The sequence below is a fragment of the Nematolebias whitei genome, chromosome 11 (genome assembly GCF_014905685.2).
Source record: "Nematolebias whitei isolate Nwh7 chromosome 11, NemWhi1, whole genome shotgun sequence".
In the NCBI taxonomy this organism is placed as follows: Eukaryota; Metazoa; Chordata; class Actinopteri; order Cyprinodontiformes; family Rivulidae; genus Nematolebias; species Nematolebias whitei.
In genome coordinates, this window is record NC_056508.1 from 27,701,450 (window position 1) to 27,723,847 (window position 22,398).

At 42.5% G+C, this 22,398-nt stretch overlaps 1 protein-coding gene and 1 non-coding gene across 3 annotated transcripts; one reads left to right on the forward strand and one right to left on the reverse strand.

Annotated features, from left to right (window-relative positions):
* Positions 1-53: 53 nt before the first annotated feature.
* Positions 54-14,672, reverse strand: LOC119416901 (tumor protein p53-inducible nuclear protein 2). Of its 2 annotated transcripts, XM_037684095.1 has the most exons (4): positions 14,392-14,672; positions 8,788-9,138; positions 668-824; positions 54-550 (listed from the first exon to the last, which is right to left on the reverse strand). In XM_037684095.1, exons 2-4 carry the CDS (start codon positions 8,909-8,911, stop codon positions 298-300), a joined length of 534 nt encoding a protein of 177 aa, XP_037540023.1. In that variant the 5' UTR covers positions 8,912-9,138; positions 14,392-14,672; the 3' UTR covers positions 54-297. The 2 variants fall into 2 exon arrangements, with proteins under 2 accessions (XP_037540023.1, XP_037540022.1); XM_037684094.1 differs by lacking the exons at positions 8,788-9,138; positions 14,392-14,672 and having other exon boundaries at positions 668-974.
* A 5,564-nt stretch (positions 14,673-20,236) lies between these two features.
* On the forward strand, positions 20,237-20,308 carry trnaa-ugc. Its single transcript has one exon. It is a non-coding gene; the product is annotated as a tRNA-Ala (tRNA).
* The last annotated feature ends 2,090 nt before the right edge of the window (positions 20,309-22,398 follow it).

The following is a 22,398-nucleotide window of genomic DNA, read 5'->3' on the forward strand; positions in this document are numbered from 1 at the left end:
CATGCATTATTATTACTACATATACTATATTATGTTGCTCTTTATCTTTTTTCTTTTTTTGTTGTTGTTTATTTATTTCTGTTTACTGCAATGAACAAAGAAGAGGCAATGGTTAAGGTTTATGCTAATCTAGAAGCGACTGGTTCATACCAGCAGACTGGGTTGAAAAATAGCAGGGTGACACAAAAAGACCTGCAGGTCTGCTGTGGGTTGACAAATACCGGTATGATCATGTTTGACTTAAGCCACGGTACTAATGCCCCCAGAGTAAACAAAGCCCCCCAGGTTAATGGGAGTTTAGTGACAGATGTTACGCTTGCAGGGCTGGTGAAGGAAGGTGTTTCTGGTGTGGGCTGCACGGCGAGGGACCTGCTCCCTCGTGCGGTTTTGGCGTTGGATGTGGTTGCGGCTCAGATGGCGCCGCTCCATGCGAGCTTTGTAACGCTGGACCCTAGCCACCTGGGTGACCTTGGCCAGTGCGCCAGCCTGTGCCGCTGCTCCACGGGTCACCCTGGTGGGCATAGCTGGGGGAGCAACTGGTTCAGACCCTCTGCAGCAACAGGAAAACAAAGAAACAATTGAAATACATACCAGTAAGCGGTGAGGTTTTTATAATTCATGCTGAAGCAGGGGGATGTTGGGTTTAGTTGTCACGAATGTTTCTCACCTCACGCTGCTCGCCAGGCTGACAAGGCTTTCCTCCCCCACCACAGACAGGTTGCTGTTGGAGACCATGGACAGGTTGTTCGGGGAGACGTACACAGACATGCTGGGGTGCTCTATAAGGAGGTCCTCCATCGGACTGGCCTCCGCTGTGGCTCCCTCTGCAGTGAAACAGGGGGGAGGGGTGACAAACCAACTCTCATCCATGCAGCCTCTCTCTGAGCCTGCCCTACTGGTACCCCCACTGCTCACACTCTCACTCCCTGACCCCGGGGACATTGATGGGGTGGAGCAGGGCATGGACAGTCTAGCACGCCTTGGTAGGCTCACGGGTGTAGCACCTAAATGTGGTGGGTTAAAGCTGAGGTAAGACAAGGGGTCTGACGATGCTACCGCACCCCTAGCCCGACCTTTATGTGTCCTACGATGCTTGTGAGGTGGGCGGGGAATGGGGGCGAGGCTTTCAGTTCTTGTTAGTGAGTTGTGGTGATCTGATGGGTCGGGGAACGTTTGTGCAATCGGTAGAGTTCCTGTCTCACCCTCCACCTGCGTCATGCAGTTAGATTCTTCTGAGCACGTGGCACGGATGAGATCGGGAAGGCCAGCAGAGACATAAGTTTGAGACAGGGAGGGGGATGTTGCAAATAAATTTAGCAAACGTTGCAGATTTTTCAAAAACCCATGCAGGACGAAGAGGGTCATTTTAAAGGGACCACATACGCACGCGCACACACACCAGTGCGGGGAATATGGAGGATTTTTTTTTTTATTGGGAGAAGGGGGAAAAAGAGGGGTAAGAAAACACAAAACATAAAGGAGTCACATTGTTAGTTGTGTTGACCCTCTATGGTTGTGATTATGTCAGAGATTTACTGCTTATCTTGATGCTTTTGAGAGGTACTTTCATGTTCTTTTGTTAGGTTGGCTCCAGAACCAGTACCAAAACAACATTTTCTACACAGCAATGTCATGATCATATTTTGAAGTGAAAGAGGATGCACGTTCTCAGAGCTCATGTGTTTCCATCCATCATATGAAATAATAACTCCAAATATTAGCACCAGTGCAGTTGTGCCACACCCAGACTGATTCTTCACCCTGTTCCTTTATTCCCATCACTACAGCTAGCCTCACTGAACTAAACACAACAAAAACTACACAATTCAACAAAAATCCCAAATTACAAAAAAAATAATAAAAAAATTAAGAGGATAAAATGTTATTAAAAATGGAAAGTGAAGATTTGCAAATCTCACAAAATCCAAATCGGGCAGGTTTTTAATGCAGAGCTGCCTGAGAGCCAAATAATCCGATGTTGACTTCAGCCTTGTCCTTTGAGCGCAGAGATTTATTTAGATTTTTGTTTTTAATCTTTTGATAATTTTAGGAATTGCGGCTGAAGCTGACGGGATATTTAAAGTTTTTCCAACTTCCCCAACTTTTATTAAAGAACATTATTCTGAAATTGTGACTCTGTGTTCTATTTCATATAGGCTTCGCCCTTTAAGGCTGTCGCTGATGGGTTTATCCCGTTATGCAGAGCATAAGCACTGAAAAAATTTTGTCCACGCCCACCTGCTGTGTGGGCCCCACCCGGTCCGTATAAATTACGTTAAGAGCGGGAAATCGGCTCCCATTTTTTCTTCAGCGAGCTAATATAGCACTGTCAGAAGAACAAAGAGGATAAATTGTGTAAATGACCAACCTTTGTGAAGGATGCTTGGCCCGGCAGTCGACCTCCGGTCGTCCGGTGAGTTCTCCTCCCCGAGGAGAAGATGACGAGCAGTCTTATTCCAAGGTAAGCGTCGGGGAACATTTCCCAGTGACAGGTCAATACACGCTGGACAACGCCATCTTGTGTTTTTTCCTCTTATCGCCGACCCTCGGGGCGAACTGGATGGTTCCTCCGGGGCAAGGCGTGCTCAGCTGCAGCCCCCGCTGCTCATTCCCTCCTGGGGAGCGTAGTGTAGGTGGAGGGGGGCTGAGTGAATGCTCACCCCATCCCACCTCGTTTCGCATCGGCGATCACACCGCTCCCGGCCGACAGCGCCCTCTCGGTTGCCCGGCGGAACCCAGGAGGAGGCTGACATGAAGGGATCCCTTTTTTCTACGTCCCTCGCCTTTTCCCGCCAGTTCGGATGATCGGCGGGAAGGTTGTTTTTCACCGGGCTCCACTGTGGCTCACCGTCTTGATCCATACGGCCTCGCGTTCCAACAGGACGTTCGACGGGCGAGGCCGCAGACGGTTCTTTCCTGGTAGATTGGAGGAGTCGGTCCCCAGTCCGCTCCCATCACCAGAGTTGAGGGATTCACCGAGCGGGGCTATTCCTCGGTAACCCCCCCTGGAGCCAAGCCTCACGGAAGCTTCCGGTGCGAAGCTGCCCAGGTCGGAGCAGCGTCCCGTCCCTCCGGAGGAACACGAACCAGACGGCGACCACGCTCTCCAATCGAGCCCACCAATGTATTTTCAGGCAGCCGCAGTTAGCAAACAACGTGCGCTGCTAGCATATAGCATGTCCAAGGGACTGAAGGCCGCAGACCTGCCTTGGAGACAAAGAACTCCCTTTGTAAGGCAGCTGACGCCAGCTCAACATATGTGCCTCTCCCACGGGTTGCCTGTCGAGGACTGCAGCGCGGATGACGATGATCCAACGACCCACCTGGCTTCGTTACTCCCCTCGCTGCCGGAGAAACTGCACAAGACCTGATGAAGCCATCGCGGATGCGTTGTTCAGAGCAGCTTCAAACCATGCTGGCGAATTGAAACAGTCGGAGGAGGTGCCAGAGGCTGTGCGCCACCTCATCAATCCGCGCGGCCCACCCCGTCCCGCTGGAGGGACCGTCGCGAGCAAGCTTCGACTTTTCCACGGCCGCGGCTCTCGCTGAGTTCCACCACCAGCCCCGCCCGTCAGAATCCAGCCCTCTTCACTCCGGCAACCTGCAGCTCAGCGTTTTCCCCAGAGTTCGCCTGCAAGACAGCGCTCTGGGCAAACAATCGCAGAGCTCATGAGAGAGAAGTTTCTCAAAATGACGGTCTCCGGAGGGTGTGTGTAAAAGTGACACGAAAGTTGAAATAAATCATCATTAATGATCAAAGTGTCTGTTTTTTAGCCAGTCTGTAAGCCCGGATGAGCTCACAGCGGCCGCACACATTAAGAGCCGGTGTCCTTAATGAGGTTTTTTAAACTCACCGCCGCTCCAAGACATTACTAGTCGCTTACAGGGCACGATGGTAAGTGAAAATAACTCGTTATAATCCCGGGCTGCACGATTTTCACTCAAGCGATGTCAACTCGCACTCGTGGGATGAAACAGCCCCACACACGAGCCGGTGTCCTTAAATAAGGTCTTTAAACTCACCGTCGCTCTAAGACACGACGAGTCGATCGCAGAACAGCCTCCACACATGAGCCGGTGTCCTTAATTAAAGGTTTTTAAACTCACCGTCGCTCTAGACATGACGAGTCGATCACGGCACAACGGTAAGCGAAAATAACTCGTTACCAACTAGAACTGCACGATCCTCACTCAAGCGGTGTCAACTCGCACTCGTGGGATGGAACAGCCTCCACATGAGCCGGTGTCCTTAAATAAGGTTTTTAACTCACCGCCGCTCTAGACATGACGAGTCGATCACTAAAATGAACAGCCTCCATCCAAACGGCGCTGCGTTGATGCTGGCGCACACACACAGCTGCCGGCGCTGACCATCTCACATCGGTATAAATGTGGTCCGCAGGCTGGTTCGGGTGGAGGTCCTTCTCTCTCACAAGAAACGACACCCGTCTCAACGAATCAAACGCGGGCAGCCGTCACCCACCGCGTCTCAGCTTTCGGCAGCTCACCGCAGCTTAAACGTGAAGCAGCTGAAAGAACCCGGTAATGAGTCCCGCCTCCCTCCAGCGCGCGCCCCTCCAGCGAGAGCGGCGCGCGTCCCTCCAGCGAGAGCGGCGCGCGTCCCTCCAGAGAACAACGTGTGCTCCCGCGGGGCTAGCAGCCTTCACTCCAACAGCACGGTGTAAATGAAGTCACGCCCTCCGCCTTTTCAACGTTCGCACAGCGACGTCAAACGCGCAGCCCCACCGCGTCATTAGCTGTCACACGCCTCGCCTCAGCTCAAGTCTCGCCCGGGATCACACAGAAAACATTCCCGCGACGCATGACGGCGGTTGAGGGGCGGACTGCTGACAGCCGTACAATACATGACACATCACTTAACGCACGTTCACCCTACGAACGTTACGTAGAGTGGCTAAAACATGCTCGCCGTTTTTCAGATGGATGGACAAGGTTTTATGCAAATGGTACAAGTTACAGTTTGCAACCCAAACCCCTCCATTCAGAGGAGTTATAAAAACGGTCCCGTCATCATCAGACTAAATCTCATCCCTAAATGCAGAAACCCAAGTGTTTCTGATAAAAGTAATCTACAGAGTCCCCCAACGGAGAGAAAACACAGGGTTTTTACTCACGGATCGGAGGGGTGAGACCGTTTTTTGGATCTGTTGTATAACATCCAGAGAACGCATACCGATCATCCTAACACAGAGACGAGAGTTTTTGTTTTACCTGGATGATCTGCTGCTCCTGTCACTTCAGACAGGAGGCGCTGATGCACGATCAGGTGTTGACATCACACCTGTTAAATCTGGGCTTCGCCATAAATTGGAAGGAAGCTCGATTTTCCCGGCCCAGACATTTGTTTTCTGGGAGTGGAATTAAATTCAACCACCATGAAAGCTCGTTTAGCACAAACTAGATTCGACACTTTTTTAAAGTCAACTCAGCCACGTAAGACCTGGCAAGTGATAACAGCTGTCTCCGTCATGAAGCTGTTGGAAATGATGTCACTCACACAGTGGTTCCGCTGGTTTGTTTCACATGAGACGCCTCCAGAGGTGGTTCTGCACGTCTGCATGTGGATCCAGTAAAACAAAACGACGGATGATCATTGTCCCTTCCTCTGTGGAAGCAGACCTCCGACTCTGGGGAAACACCTTGTTTTCTGTCAGAGGGAGTCCCCCTCAGCAGACCCACGTCACGGGTCAGCCTTCATGGACACGTTGCTGTCAGGCTGGGGGGGGGGGGGGGGGGACATGCCTATCTCAAGCAGTAGGGGCGCTGTGGCCCCACTACACATCAGCCCACATCAATGTTTTGGAGTGTCGCACAGCACTGAATATGATTCAACACTTTGCTCCCGTGCTACAGAATCAACACGTGTTGATTCACACAGATAACATGGTGACTGCTGCGTACATAACCATCAAGGGTGTGCGTTCAGCCCAGATGTTACACATTGCGCGAAAGCTACTGTGTTGGGCTCATCAAAACCTGCTCTCTATTAGAGCGGTTTTACATATCCGGTGTTCTGAACAGAGGGGCAGATGTGACGTCCAGGGGCGGCCCACGTCTCGTGGACCGGACCCTCCATCCAGATCTGATGTTTTCAGACGTAGCAGAAGTTGGCAAAGCAGCTGTGGACCTGTTTGCGACGCGAGAAGAACGCTCAGTGTCAACTATGGTTTTCCCTGAGCCCGCGAGACGATCCATCGCTGGGGGGGGGACGCATTTGCTCACAGCCCGTGGCCCAAAACGCTTTTGTACACGTTTTTTCCCCCACCTCCTCTGTTTTTTACGGTTCCTGAACCGAGTTCAGGAGGAGGGATTGACAGCTCTCCTGGTGGCTCCCGGCGTGTGAACGCACCATGGTTCCCAGGCCTGCAACGTCTGTTGTCGGGTCGCCGTGGAACTGCCGTGGAGGGAGGATGCTCTCCTTCAGGCAGGAGGAGCGACCAAGAGTTACCCAGAAATAGGTCAACACCTGTGGATCTGACCGCTGAGCGGTCCCACTTAGAGGATGGGTCTCCCTCAGGAGATAGTGTGCACAATTCAAGATTCACGTGCTGCATCTACCACAGTTCTGTACACATCAAAGGGGACGGCTTTTCAGCGCTGGTGTACAGAGAAGGTTTAGAGGCCACCTCATGCCTTTTAGGCGGCGTGTTGTTTTTCTACAACAGCTGATGGATAGGGAGTTGGCATTCAGTACGCTTTAACGTACGTTGCAGTCATCTATTCCTGCCACGAAGGTTTCGGAGACAGAACAGCTTTTATTCACCCGCTGATGAAGCGTTTTTCTAAAAGATGTTCAGAGACACAGGCCTGCTTCACGTCCACTTGCTCCACAGTGGGATTTAACGCTGGTCCTGCGAGCCCTGATCAAAGCTCCAATTGAGCCTCTGGATCAGGTTTTCACTTAAAATTCTTGTCTCTTTAAACAGCCCTGCTGCTAGTTTTAACACCCGCTAAGAGGGTAAGTAATTATCTGCCCTCTCTGTTGCTTCGTCATGCCTTAGAATTTAGGCTGACGGGCAGCTCAGCTGATTTAAGACCAACCCAGCTTTTATGCCTAAAACATCACGAGCTCTTTTAAATCAAGAGTGATATCGTTGGAGGGGTCTCTTTCCCCCCCCCACAGATCAGAAGAGGAAGCATCTTTTCATCTTCTCTGCCCGGTGCGGGCGTTGACGTGTTACATAACGCGCACAGCTGCAATGCGTTTCAAACTCAACAATTGTTTGTGCATTATAGAGATGCTTCTGCAGGTCGCCGTTATCCATCCAGCGCTTGTCACTCTGGCTGTGTGAGGCCTTTTCTGAAGCCTACAGAGCATCAGATCTAGAGCCTCCTGTCAACCTCTAAGCACACTCCACCAGGGGTATCGCATCTTCGACTGCTCTGCATAATGGTATGTCAATGCAGGACATTTGCATTGCGGCTGCATGGTCAACACCCTGCTCATTTATTCGCTTTTACCTACGTGATGTAACGGCTCGTTCCATGACACATTCTGTCCTTAGTGCTCTAACAGAATGAATATTATTGTTCTCATGGAACTCTGTTCAAGCTCACTTCTGTCTGCATGCATTACAGTGTGAGATGTTGTTTTCAGTCACAAGTCGTGTCTGTGATTTTGGTTCTATTGTCACTAATCAGTTCATGATTATTGTTACCAATCAGTTCAATTGATTAATAATCAATTTATGGACATTAATCTGTTTATACTGTTCAGCCATGAACCAGTTGGTTCATGCCCCCCCCCCCCCCCCTCTTTTCAACTTCTTCTTCCCGTTGAAAGTTTTCCGGGGCATTCATGCTTTGTCAGAACGCATAGTTACTCAACATGCATCTGTGCATGGCACATAATTACGCGATGCGTAGTTATGCACACGGGGAGCTGAGTGACAAGACGTTTTTTGGGCAAGCTTCCGCTTCTTACTGTGTTCGAATGGACCCAGTGAGGCGAGGACCACATCCGCTTCGCCCTTAACCCATCAGCGACAGCCTTAAAGGGCGAAGCCTATATGAAATAGAACGTTGGTTACGCACTGTAACCCCAGATTCTATGAATATAGGCGTAGCCCTTTAAGCGTCGGGCCTCACTGGCTCCTAAATGGCTGAAGAAAAAAGCTATTTTGGGAGCCGATTTCCCGCTCTTAACGTAATTTATACGGACCGGGTGGGGCCCACACAGCAGGTGGGCGTGGACTAAATTTTTTCAGTGCTTATGCTCTGCATAACGGGATAAACCCATCAGCGACAGCCTTAAAGGGCTACGCCTATATTCATAGAATCTGGGGTTACAGTACGTAACCAACGTTTTGCAGGCTGGTGAACCTCTGACCTTTTTTTACTTCTTAAAGATTTAGCCTCTCTAAAATGCACTTTTATACCCAGTCTTCTTACTGACCTGTTGCCAATTAATCTAAAAAGTTTCTAAATGTCCCACCAGGTGTGTAACATTCATGCCACTTACTTTAACAGTATTCAGCTGCCCCTGCCCTGTCATTTTGTAGATTTATTGCTGCCATAAAATTTTAAAATCACCCTATATTTTTCTTATAAATTGCACAAATCTTTATTTAAACATTGAATTTGTTTACTCCAGGTGAATTAAACATGGGTTTATGACATTTGCAAATCTTTGCATTCTTTTATTTTAATTCACATTTTTCACAACATCCCAGCATTTTTTTTTATTTGGGTTGTATTTTCTACAGCAGATTTGAGTTAAAATAATACACCAAGCTCTCCACTCCAGCCCAGTGCTGTCTGACTCACCAGTCAGATTGACGAGCATCCATCCTTCCTCGTCGGCCTCCGTCACACATGGATTGGGTCCTTTCAGCTCAGCTGACACCTCCTCCACCTCCCCGAACAACAAGTTGCTAAGACGCTGAAACATTGCTGCTTGTATTCTCAAGTTTTGACGACAGTGGTGTTAAACTGTCCTCAAGAACAAAAATATATAGCTGCCGTTTTGATGTTTTTAATGTATTCGTTTAATGCTGCTCTGTGCCTGATTTTCTTGTTTCCACTTAAAGCCCAGTGTTTGATCTTGGATTTGACGAACAAGTCTTAACAGGCTTCTGTAGTGCAAATGTAAGGTTTCACTTGGTTTGGAACAAAGGCCTGAAGAGAGAGAGAGAGAGAAAGGATTATGAGTCATGATAAAAACAAAACATTTGCCACTGAAAATAGACAGTAATTTCCAACAGTTTGGCTATTTGATAAAATTGTATTTAGTGAGAGTTTTCATTCAACCTTTATTTAGACAGGTTAATCCCATTGAGCCTCAGGGACTCATTTACAAGAGAGACCTGATTTTAACAAAGAGTGATGAGAACAGTGAAAACAAGGACAACAATAGACAGTCATAAAATGGGTATAGGCATACATATTTGTTTCTCTTTTTTTTTTTTTTACAAATCAAAACAAAATAGCAACCAAAAGGACAATCAAGAGGAATAGTAGCAAAAAACAGCTAGATTGTAAGGCGATTTAGACAACTAAAAACAGGAACATGTCTGCACTGGTTTTTGCCAGGAACTTAACAGAGTTTTAAAGTCACTTAGAGAGGTCAAGGACGAGCGCTTCAAATCTTTTTGCAAGATATTCCAGGAAACAGGAGCGGAGTAGGAGAAGACCCTTTTGCCTAGTTCAGTCCTCACTGAGGGAACACTGCATGTGATAATGTCCTGAGAGCGCACGCTGTAGCTGCACTTACACAGAGACATGTAGGAGGAGATGTATGAAGGCAACAGACCAAGAAGGGATTTAAAGATGACTATGTACCAATGGGAGAGTCTGTGTGAAGTTAATGATGTCCAGTCAACCAGTGAATACAGGGTGCAATGATGGGTACGGTAGTTACAGCCATTTAGCCAGTCTTAATGCTCCATGATTGGCAGCATCCAGCATCTGCAGAGTGCTTTTAGGAGCGTTCATATAGATAATGTCACCGTAATCAATGGAGGGAAGGAAAGTCACAGTTGCAAGGCGTTTCCTAGCATTCATAGTTAGACAGGATCTATTTCTGAAAAAGAAACCCAATTTAAATTTCAGTTTCCTTACTAGGTTTTCCACGTGAAGCTTAAAAGAGAGATGCGAGTGGACCAAGATACCCAAATATTTATAGGAATCGACAAACTCAATAGGGACACCATTTGATGATAAAATCGATAAAATCAGAGGAAGAATTGATGGGACTGATTCCTGTTTGGAAAAAAAGCATCCTATTAGTTTTTTCGGCATTTAGGACAAATTTGAGACTAAACAAATCTGACTGGATGATGTCAAAGGCAGATTGCAAAACTGAAAAGCCTTAGAAAATGTTTTAGCTCGATAATAAACAACTGTGTCATCAGCATAGAAATGTAAGGATGTGTCAAGAATGCTCTGGCCTACATTGCCTATAGATTGTAGATTGTAAAGAGTGTGGGTCCTAAGACTGAGCCTTGTGCTACACCATTACTGACTGTTAGATAACTGGAGGATATACCATTATGTTGAACACATTGCCTCCAATCTGAAAAATAATTAGAGAACCAACCAATGGTATGATCTGAGAAACCAATTTCTGAGAGCTTATGACACAAGATGTTATGATCCACAGTGTCAAAAGTTTTAGACAGGTCTAAGAAAAGTGCAGCACAATAATCCTTAGCATCCAATGCTTCAATGATGACGTTAAAAACCTTCAGCGAAGCAGTGGTTGTGCTGTGTTGATTCCTGAAACTGGATTGGTGGGGAGGTAAGATGTTAAATGAGCCCAAATACTTTTTGATTTGAGAGTTTATCAGTTTTTCTAGAACCTTGGTTAAAATGCAGAGTTTAGAGATTGGTCGATAGTTGTTCAGTGAGGTGGGGTCACCTCCCTTCAGCAAAGGAAGAACAAAGGCTGTTTTCCAAGCGTTTGGAATGGAGTTTTGACTTATGGACAGGTTAAAGATGTGGGTCATATAGGAACTGCAATGATATGAGTAGCCAGCCTTAAGAAATAAGGTGGAAGTTCATCTGGACCTGCAGATTCTTTTAGGGTCTAGACCTGGTTTCATTAAACATGCCACACAATTTTAAAATGATTAGATTAAAAAAAAAACAAAAAAAAAACTTTTGCCTTTAACAAAAGTGTTTCAGCAGAAAACTACTTTATAAAGCTGACATACACCTCTTTTTTCAGTTTAAATTTCTTAACAGCTGATGAATTTATACTTAAAGAGGCTAAATCTTCAGCTGATATTTAAAAAAAAAAGTGAAATTGAGATTCCTGATTTTTGATTTAAATATTAAGAAAAACATATTGGCCCGTCTCATATTCATTTCATGCATAAAATAGCATAAATAACTTACAGTATGTGCATGAAGTAACTGATTGTACACAACTTTCAGTCCAGCTAAAGTTTGAATCATAAGATTTCAGCTGCACGCTATAAACTAATATGGCTTTGATATAAGGATGGCCTGTGATGTAAAACACATTAACAGAGGAGCAATGAATGGAATTATTTCCCATTAATATAAAAATAGAATGATTTGTGAAAAATAACTCAATCAACCACGAGAGCTGGTTATACAAAGACATCTCCCTTCCCCCAGTAAATTCAGATAACCAATCAACACAGTCTCAAGACAGATGGACAGACCAGAGAAGAGGAGGAGGGGTGAGAGAAGGTCACAAAAAGACAATAAGAAGAGTGTGTTTTAACTTGCAAAGAAAATCAGTGTTAACTCTGTGGCAGCAGCTGCTAATGCAAAGGACATGGTTTGATCAGTTGAGCAGGATAACATCTAAATGTTCAAAAGGCCAAGTTTTTTGTTCCTAGCCCGAGGAGAAACATCACTCCCAATACGTCTACAAATACTTGATCCACTATAAATAATTCAATTGTGCCTGTTTTTTCCAGTTGTGTAATACGTTCTTTACACTATACTTATTTTTCCTGATGCAGTTTAAACACTATGGACTGCCCTCATCTTCAGCTTACACTGGAGCAGATTTAACTAACAGATTTTATGGAAAGAAATAAATTGATGAGAAAGTTGATTGTGAAATCATGACAGAGCCGTTGTTCTGTAATCAGGCTTGTGCAAGATACTGAACGTGATCCTTAACACTGATTAATGCATTCCTGATAAAACAAAATGAAGTAATGAGACTGAAATGACTTCAACTAAGTGTTTTTTCCTCTTAGAATGACCTTTAGACCTTACTCAATTGCATGTTCAGTACTCCCTTGATAAAACTTTTTTTTTTTAAATCAGCTTGGAGATAACCTCAACTCCAGCAATACTTACTGGTGTAAATATAGTTAATGATACTGGCCTGAGTGGAGAAAAGATGCTGCTGTGACTTATTACACATTATTAAATGTTCTTTTGCATATTTCACAGGCTGAAATATTTAGTGAGTTTTTTGGAACTTGAGATGATGTTTTCATGATAAAATCTGACAAACTTGCTCACTGTTCTGCAGTTCTCTCTTTCTACAACCCTCATCCATTTTTATCATAGGCAGGCAACAACAGGCAGATAAAGACATCAAGTGTTGTACTGTCAAAGGACATTAATTTAATCACACCTGTTGAATTATTAAAACTTGAAATGCAGGAACATATAGAACATACACTGCAGCAAGGATCATTAATATTATTATTGTTATTAAATAAAGGTTGAATGAATGCCGAATCAGCATTCACAGTTATTTTCCTGTTTTGTTTTTTTTAAAGCTAACTACTTATGCATACTTTTTTCCTATTTAGCCTTTCATATATCAAAACCTTAAGCTCATTTAAGAGGTGGATACTGATGTTTGGTTTTTGTAAATTTTATACTTTTATAAATTTTAAACTTGAATTACAAGGTTTTTCTTAAAAAAATACATTAAGATGTCTTAAATTAATTGAAAAACATATATGTCTTGGAAGCTAAATGCTACTTTTATCTTTTAGCAAGGCTTTTGCTGCTTTTAGCTAGTGCTTTTCTACTTTTACCTTGATAGCACCTTGTTACTTTTACTAGCATTATGCTACTTTTACCTTTTAAATAGCTTTTTTGCTACCTTTAGCTTTTATCTAGCTCGTTCCTACTTTTAGATTTTATCTAATCTTTTGCTGCATATAACTAGCACTTTACTACTTTTTGCTAACATTTTGTTACTTTTAGCTTTAAGTTAATCGTTTGGTCCTTTAGCTGTTAGCTAATGTTTGCTTCATTTAGCTTTAAGAACTATTTTTCAGCTTTAGCAAATTTAAGTTAAGTCATTAAGCACTCACTATGCACACTTCATTATTATTATTATTATTATTATTATTATTATTATTACTATTATTATTAAAGAACAACATGGTCTACTTTGCCTTTTTGTTCATAATAACGAATAAAAATTGATAACGTATAATTTTTGAATATGTATTATAAGTGAGAGTTCTTCCGGTGTAAAACGGGAGGAGAGGCGGGTTGTGGGCGGAGCTATAAAAATCCAGTGATGTCATCTGACGTCACGTCATGGTAGCAGACAGAGCGGCTTCCGTCTGTTTTGCGACCGGAGGGAAGAAAATGAAGGACCTAGCAGTTAATACGACAAAACACCAGCTGTTTGCAGCTGTGTAGTTAAAACCCACGACGCTGTTCGTGTTATAATTGGCATTTTACGGCTCAAATCCATCACCGAGTTAAGGCTTGCTGCTGTCGAGCGCTTCCCTTATGTAAAAAAAAAAAAAAAAAAAACATAAAAGAAAAAACAGCAATGTACATATGAGATCATAAAGGCGTTCCTAATGTTTTATATAAGAACAAAACTGTGTTTTATGCCGCGGACAGCCGGGAGAGGACGGCTGTCTGTAGATTAAACAGGTTAAAGATGAATTATCCGTATAAGCTGAGCAGCTGAAGGGTCACAGCAATGACAGCTGAACCTCACACTCTGGATGAGCTTGTGCTCACACAATAAAGGGCTCGGGACATTTTTATTTTCTCCAAGAAAACATCCTCCCTACAAACACCAACACTGACACATCAGCATTTTGGTGCACAAACAGCGGCGTCGCATTACAGCCACCCCGGTGTCATTGTTCCCCCCCAGGACCCTTGTACGTCGAATATCAGGCTTTTTGGTTTTGGGCCGCGATGCTGCTTGCAAACATATCCCTAATAATAGATCATCACTGGTTATGACACACAGCCCCTTAATGTGGGTCACCGGCAGACAAAGCAATGTAATCCCTCCAGAACTTCATGTCCTCCTGTTTTATTCCAGCAGACAGGCTGCCTGATGGATGTTTTACATGGAGAAACGCTCCAGAAGCAAAGCGGAAGGAACAACTGTGGAGCACAAAGACAATAAACCATTCAGGGATAGACCTCTGTTATGAAATCCAGACTTACCTGCCTTTGATGGATTATTCAAGTTGTAAACGAGATCAGTAGAAACTCTTAAAGCATAGCTTAAGGTAGCCTTTATGTGAGGTAGCTAAAACACTATTATACAAAAATAAAAGGCTTTCTTCGTAGAAGAAGGGCTTCGTGTAAACAAAAAAAATTACACTGCTTAATTATATATATATATATTTCAGATCATAACATCTGCAGCTTTCGCCTCTTGTCCTCTATTTTTCTTTCCGCTGCAGAAATTCCTGTTTATTGCTGCCTCCAGCTGATCCGCAGATCAGAATGTAGAGCGTACAAAACAGCTGATCGTGAGATCACAGCGCCATGAAGCCCCGCCCATCTCCCCGCCCACTCCGTCCTGAACCAGCCAATGGGAATATTACAGCCAGCAACAAACCCCGAATCCTCTTGGTAACAGGGTGAGCGGGGTGGGGGTGAGCGGGACGGGCTGTCAGCCGGAACCCAAAGGGAACCGGTCCCTGATCAGCTTCCAGGTTCCGGTTGTTAGAAAACTGGGCTGGGGGGTGAGGTACGCTGACCCCGGGTCTGCTCTGCTGAAGGACGATGATCTGTCGTCATTAACATGCCAACCTGATGTTTAATAAATGAATTAAACTTTAGAAGAAAGAGCAAAAGTTGCTGCAACAGAACCATCATTCCAAACAACGTGACACTTTTATTTAGAAATGCATAAGTTATATGATTACTGCTCGTGTAATAGATCCTGCAGCCTCAATCAATCAAAAAATAAATAAACAGACACATAATTCTGCTTCTTCCGTGATGATGGTGATGTTTAAACTTTTTATGTAAATACAGCCCACTCCCCTCCCCCTTGACATCACTGTTTTAAGCCCAGCCTGAATGGGGAGGACCTAAATGTTCCTTTCAGCCTTTGCAGCCAGTCATGATGACTTTTTTTATGAATGCAGTATTTTAGGAACCAATGAGCTCTCTGTTTGGGTTTAACAATCCCTGGTGGCTCCTGAGAGTTTCCACAGCCTTTTTATTTATGACAGATTATGCAAAGCGGTGAGGGCTCAGAGAGCTGAGTGATTCTCAAGGTGCTCTGCAATTTTGTATTATTCTGTGTGAAAATACAAACAGGATTTTACACCAGTCTCCACAGTGTTCACAGCTTGTGACCTGTGTTGCACTGTTTTCAACGTATCAGGCCAACGAGACGTTTCAGGGACTTCACCCTTATTTGAATGTTACAACAGGAATCAAAAAGAGGCCTTCAGCGAAGCCTGTCTAAACAGGATGGTACCAAACAAACACATAAAATGTGGGCTTGAATCTCATCTTGCATGCACTATGTGTATGAGCCACCAACCATTAGTGTCCACAGCTGAAGGTGAAAGGCAGGTGAAGATCATCACTCATGTTCGTGCTGCTGTTCAGCGTATTGTTTTTGTACTACTAATGCTAAATGTATTTTTAGTTAAAGTTTTTCTTAATTCATATCTTATATCTTATTACTGTTTTTCTTTTACATTTTATACTTTTGTTGGATGTAACTGGGACCCTGTGTACACAGTTTCGTTCCACCACATGTACCACATGTGGTGCGTATGACAAATTAAGAACCTTGACTCCTTGAACATTGATTCCTTGACTTGAAAGATGTTTTTGCTCATGTTTGCATGCATGGATGGATTTTTAATGAGACATTCAAAGAGTATTCATTTAATTTACATACAATTAATCAACTTTAGCCAACACAAAATACCCATCACTCTACAGGTATTACGTTAAGATTTGATGTAGCTGAGAGTCACTCACAACACATACTCTGAGGGTAGCATGAGATTTCATATAACCTTATTCTTTATGTTTGACCAGAATGGCTATAATTCGATCATTTGTCAAAATAAAATGATCACAGACTGAAACTCTGGCATGAACGGCAGTGGGCAAAGTGCATTACTGTATTTCCATCAATGCAAGGTCTTCAATTTAGTTGTCAAGGTCAAGGTCAAGGTGTGTTTATTGTCATTCACATGGTGCATGAGGTGGAACGAAACCATGTAAACAGGGTCCCAGTTACATCCAACAAAAATACAAAGAAAAACAGTTGTAAGATCTAAGATATGAACTAAGAAATATGCTAAACTAAGAATACACTAAGCACTAATGGTACAAAACAATACGCCAAACAGCAGCACGAACATGAGTCTGTGTGAGCAGATGAGGACGAATGAACACAGCAACATGAAATAAATCAGCAGCATGGATAATCAGCAGCACATAACATCAAGTGGCATTACAGTGATTTTTTTCACAGTAATTTTCACAGTGATAATCCTGATTAGGGATTCATGAGTCTAACAGCTTCAGGGTAGAAGCTGTTCCTCAGCCTAGTGGTTCTGCACTTAATACTCCTCAACCTTCTGCCTGAGGGGAGCGGGGCAAAAAGTGTGTGTGCTGGGTGAGTGGGGTCCTTCATGATGCAGGTGGCCCTCTTCCTGCATCTAGAGGTGAAGGTCTGTGATGGTGGGGAGGCTGACTCCAACAGACTTCTGTGCAGCCTTCACCACTCTCTGCAAAGCTTTTTTTTTATTGTCAATGAAGCCTGACATATGCATAATGTTGTTTGGGTTGCATCCCTCTAATTTATCCTTTGGAAAGCTGATTCGTATTGGGAACAAAAGAAAAGCTGAGGAATGGTGCAGCATCTCTGGCGTCAGGTCTTTGCAGAATTATTTCTTAAAGAAGTCAGTTCAACACACCCCATCAGCTAAACATGTATTTTCTACTCTTATAGCTGAACAGGAAAGCAGTGTTTTGCTCGGTATTGCAAGAATGTGGCTGATGAAGCCAACTGGAGGCCTGAACACAAACCTGACAACAGGTGAACCGCACCTGTCTAAACTCCTGCTCTATATGTCAGATTTCTTAGTAAGCTTGTTCCCCTGAAGGCAGGACCTGATACAAGAGATCGTGAGTTTTCTGACGTCTGTAAGGTTTTGGCTTAATCATATGCCTAGCAACTCAGTTATGCACGTGCACACATAAACACAAACACACTCATGATGCAGTGATGATCTTATCCAGGCTCCAGAGCAACCATGAACTCAAATGAACTCATGAACTTTATGCTGCTGTTAATGTTTGTGCTCTAGAGCTTCAGGAGTTATCACAGACTTGTGTCGCACTTGTTCCATCATGTACTTGCTGTCGTGCAGGTACATTTTAATAGCTATCATTTAAAACAGATGCAAGCCAAGGCATTAGTATTTATCCTGCAGTTTAAATCCTAGCATTTCTTAAGGAATGAACATCACCCACCTCAATACGGTTTTGTATCTAAAGGATAGATGAAGTAGAGATGATGTTTTTTTTTTTTTATTGTTGGACTTTTTTCTTCCTTACTTTAATCCAACTTGGAGTTTTCACTGAGTCTGATGGACAATTTCCACAGCTTTCTAAGCTGGTTGGTGAACTGGGAGGTGGGTCGCAGCAGTATTTTCCACTGGCTACTTTAAATTTATTCACAATCATAGATGTGTCATGCAGTTCCTGTTTAACCAGCCTTAAACAACAAACAAAACCAACCCAGAAATAAAGCCAATAAAAGTGTCTGTGGGGAAATATAGCATAGTTCAGAGTAGTGCTAATGCTTAAAACAGACAATATGGCACCTTGTTGAAGGGGAGCAAACAGCTCTTGAAGGAAAATGTTGGTTTTAGTGTTTATGGTAAGTAAACAGGTCCTCAAAATAATATAAATATATATATGATGTTGTTTTCATGTGGTCTGTCAGCTGTATTTTTGTTGCCTCTTTCTATTTTCAGGCCTCCTCGCTCCTGTGTTGTGTGTCTGCTGGTTGGAGATAAGACAGTAGATCCAAGGTGCACCTTGTGTTAAAAATACAGTGCGACTGCTGAAATTAGCTAAAGAAGCTCAAACCGACTTTTTAAAAACTTGGATAAGAAAAACCCGGACCCAAAGCTAAAAGGAGAAAAGTAATAGCTAAAAATTTTAACTAGATAAAACATTAAGTAGCAAAGCATGAGCTAAAATCTAAAAGTAGCAAAATGCTAAATTAAAGCTAAAAGCATCAAAACCTAAAAGTATCAAAAAATAGCAAGAAGCTAAATGTGGCAAAACAATAGCTAAAAGTAGCAAAAGGCTAACAAAAAGCAAAAAGCAGCAGTATGATAAGCTAAAAGTCGCATAAGAACAGACAAATAGAAGAAGCCGATTTCAAAGAGAACAATGTTCTTGAATGGACTGAAGAGATCTAGATGAATCTTTATAGCGAGTTTATTTTTAAATACAATTAAACATTTTAAAAAGTATAAAACGTTCAATAACCAAACGTAGCATCCCCATCTACTAAATGAGTTGAATGTCATATTTGGCTAAAGAACACAAGTTCTGCAGCAGTTGTTCGATTGTAAAATACGTACGAAACAGGAAAACAACAGTATAAGTGCTGAATCAGCACAAATTCAAACCTGACGGTCAAAAATATTTGAAACGTCAGACCAAAATCTGGATTGTTTCATTTGTCCTCTGTAATGTCTGGAGATGTGTGGCCCTGGACCTGTGTCTCATGTTGCAAACAGCTTGTCTATACTTGCAACACTACAGTTCCCAGATAACCCCGGTCACACAACGCTCTGCTGCTCCTCATTACTCAGAGCAGACAGCAGGATGGAGCATGAGAGCAGACTGCCTGCTCCTCAGTATCTCCAGACCACAAGCCTCTTCCTTTGCCTCCTCAACTTCAGTCCCCCTTTGTCTACTTCTAAAGGGTCTGTCTGTCTGTCTGTCTGTCTGTCTGTCTGTGTGTCTGTCCCTACAAGGCCGAGCAGACAGGGTCTGGACTGGGGGGGCAGTGTCCTTGGCAGTGTGCACACTGATAAACACTTCATGTATGAGGACAGCCTGTGCTCACCAGAGGGGCACAAAACTCCCCCCTGGAGGAGATTATGAAACTCAACAAGGAGTGAGGCTATTTTAAATTCCCCAGAGGATTAAGGCACCTTGGATGGAGAGAAGTAGGCCTAAATTTCAAGCTGAGGACATCAAATAATAAATACACCCCTCTTTTTTATATTTATTTTTTTTTCAGACAGGCAATCCTTTGCGTTTCAGATTAGCGTGGGAAAAGGAGAAGCCCTTCGGTCTGGCAGATGTGTCCACTGACTGAAGCAAAACACGACTAAAAATAGAACAAAGGACTGAGAAAAGAGCAGAGCCAAAACACAAGTGATTCTCTGAGATACAGTTTAGTCACTAATAGAACAGAAATTAATTATTTTTAGTTTTTAGAAGGAAATTTAGGGTATGTCAACTCACTCAAAAACAGTACTGAACATTGAGTTTGCTCAAGGAGACGAAACCAGGTGAAAATGTCTGTTTTTTGTTTCACTTGTTATTCTCAATTTGTATGCATCCTTTAAGTTCAAGTTCAAGTTGTGTTTATTTGTCAGATGCAAGGTTAACACGGGGTGAACAGTACAATGAAATGCTTAGGATGAGAAGAACCGATTTGACTCACTAAAAAACTCAAAGAACAAACCAACAAAAAATACTAAAAGCATGCAATAATGGTACACACAAAAAATACCAAAAAGTAAAAAAGAAATTATATTTACAATGTCCTAAAGAGAGATATTGAACAACCACATGGTAGAATATAATGGTGCAGCAGGATGAATTTGAATGAACAAGTATTTCAAGGTAGCAATATAAGCTAAAATGCACATGATATATACACACACAATAGGTTTAACTTGTATAAATAAAGGTTGAATGAATGTCACTCAGTCAGAACCAAATCTCAAAATATTCCTGTTATAGAGAGCTTTTGCAGTCTCAACTACCACCAGGGGATGTAGCTCAGTGGTAGAGCGCATGCTTTGCATGTATGAGGCCCCGGGTTCAATCCCCGGCATCTCCAGTTGTTTTTTTTTTTTTTCTTTTCATTCTTCCTACAGAGTCTTCTGCTTTAAACACGTCTGTCCGCTTAAAGAAGGAGAAACGAGCTCATTTAGCAGTTTTTGCGAGCAGCAGAATAAAAGCTGAAATAAGGAGTCCATCCGAGTCTACTTCCTTGAGAACTCGTCTACTATCATTGACAAAAAGCAACATTCATGGATCAAATAGAAGTGGTTGGACACGCATCAGTATGATTAAATACACACTGGTGCTGATAATAAAGTTGTATGTGTAATAAGGATTTTAAAAACTGCTGTACATTTCAACAGCAAGCCTTTCATCTGAAGAACATTTCTGTTTGTTTGTCGCCCCCTTGTGGTTTAAATGAGTATTGCATTACCCGAACATTTTGTGAACAAACGAGGGCGCCACGTTTCACTCTGTCCATCATCTCAACCCAAGTTCATTCTCAGTGAAAACAGCAGAAAACGTATAAAAGTCTACAAGGAAATAATTGAAAACTGTTTTTGATGTTGTTGAAAAAAGTTGGTTAGCTCCTTTCTGAATATGTGAGTTGGCAAGAGAAATACCACACGAATTAAAAGTTTTTCCCACTAAACATTAGACGTGGAACGGATGTGCAGATCACGTTTATATTGAGGCCGTCGGTCTAGACCAATTCTGGACGTCTCCGCGACGTGCAAACAAGGTCCACTCTGGACGTCTAACCATGACGTCACTTGTACATCGATATAAAGTCGAATGTTTGAACGTCGTCGGACTTGGAGGTCGTATAGTCATCCAAGACAGGTGCAGGTGTGCCTTAGTGAATCATAATTTTTATAACCATAAAATTTACAATCATAATTTATAATCATAAAAGAGCAACTGTGCACAGTTCTTTCGAAGCTATTTCTGTTAATCCAGTAAAGAGGATAAAGGAAAAAAAAATAAGGAGTGATTTATTTGTAAAACTTAGTCCATCTGTTTCTAGTGACATTTAAGGAGTGATGATTTAATTGTAAACCTAGTATCTGTGGTACATGGTTTCCTGTTGCACAAAAGATTGTCAAATATACTGTTTCTTTAGCTTTGTTTGTCGCACAGAGATGACGCAGCGACAGAGCAGCCGACTTTAAACCTCAAGGTCCTGGGATCGAACATACAATGAAGTCAACACGAAGCACTTACTAATTACATTATTATCTGAAGTGAATAAAATAAGTTAAATTTTGATGTAGAAAATACGTCTATATTGACCGTCCAGTGGACGTCGAAAAATGACGTCGTCTGTCGTAACAGTCTGCACTTGGGGGGGGGGGGACCCAAATTTCACGTGCAAAAACGACTTAAAAAGACGTCATTTAGACGTCTCCTTGCTCAGTGGGTTATTGAATGTTGAACTTGAACTACCTCCTGCAAATTGCATTTTTATTTGTTAATATTTTATACTTAAAATATGTATAATGTAAGAAGTTTTTCTTTTGCTTTATTCTTATTTATTTACATTAAGATAAAGTTTCAAAATACACAAATTAAAAATGCGCAACTTGATGATTGGCACTTACTTTTTAATGTATTTATATATTTTAAATGTAAAGTTGATGCTGAATTTTCATTTTACACAAAACTCCAAAATGTGACATTGAAAATAAAATATTGAAAATAATTATCAACTAATAGTTGCATCTGTTACAAATGTTTTAATAAGATAACTGAATAAAATAACATTGTTTAATAATCCTAATGAATTTCTTTCATGGTAAAATAAAGGTTTAAATAAAATTATTTGAAAGAAAAAAATAATAAAAGGTATAATGGATAATACAGATCACATACGAAAAAAGTCAAATAAAAAAGCCAACCAACACTTCTACTCTTTATTATATATTTTATAAATCTGCAAAACCAAGTTTTAATAAGCATTTAAGACAAGAAAGTTTGTATTGCACAATTTAAAACAGTTGTATTTAAATTTTCCATCAGATACGACTTTTAAAAGTTAGAAGTTAAAAATTTGTGCAAATAATAATAATTATTATTGTTCTTATATATGTTCTTTACAAGCTTCTGTTTAAAAATATAAATATATACTAATTTAATATGATACTT

Coding starts and splice junctions, on each gene's coding strand:
- LOC119416901 (XM_037684094.1), bottom strand. CDS start 963: ATGCCCTGCTCCACCCCATCAATGTCCCCGGGGTCAGGGAGTGAGAGT. Junction 551..667: donor AGCCTGGCGAGCAGCGTGAG/GTGAGAAACATT, acceptor CTGTTGCTGCAG/AGGGTCTGAACCAGTTGCTC.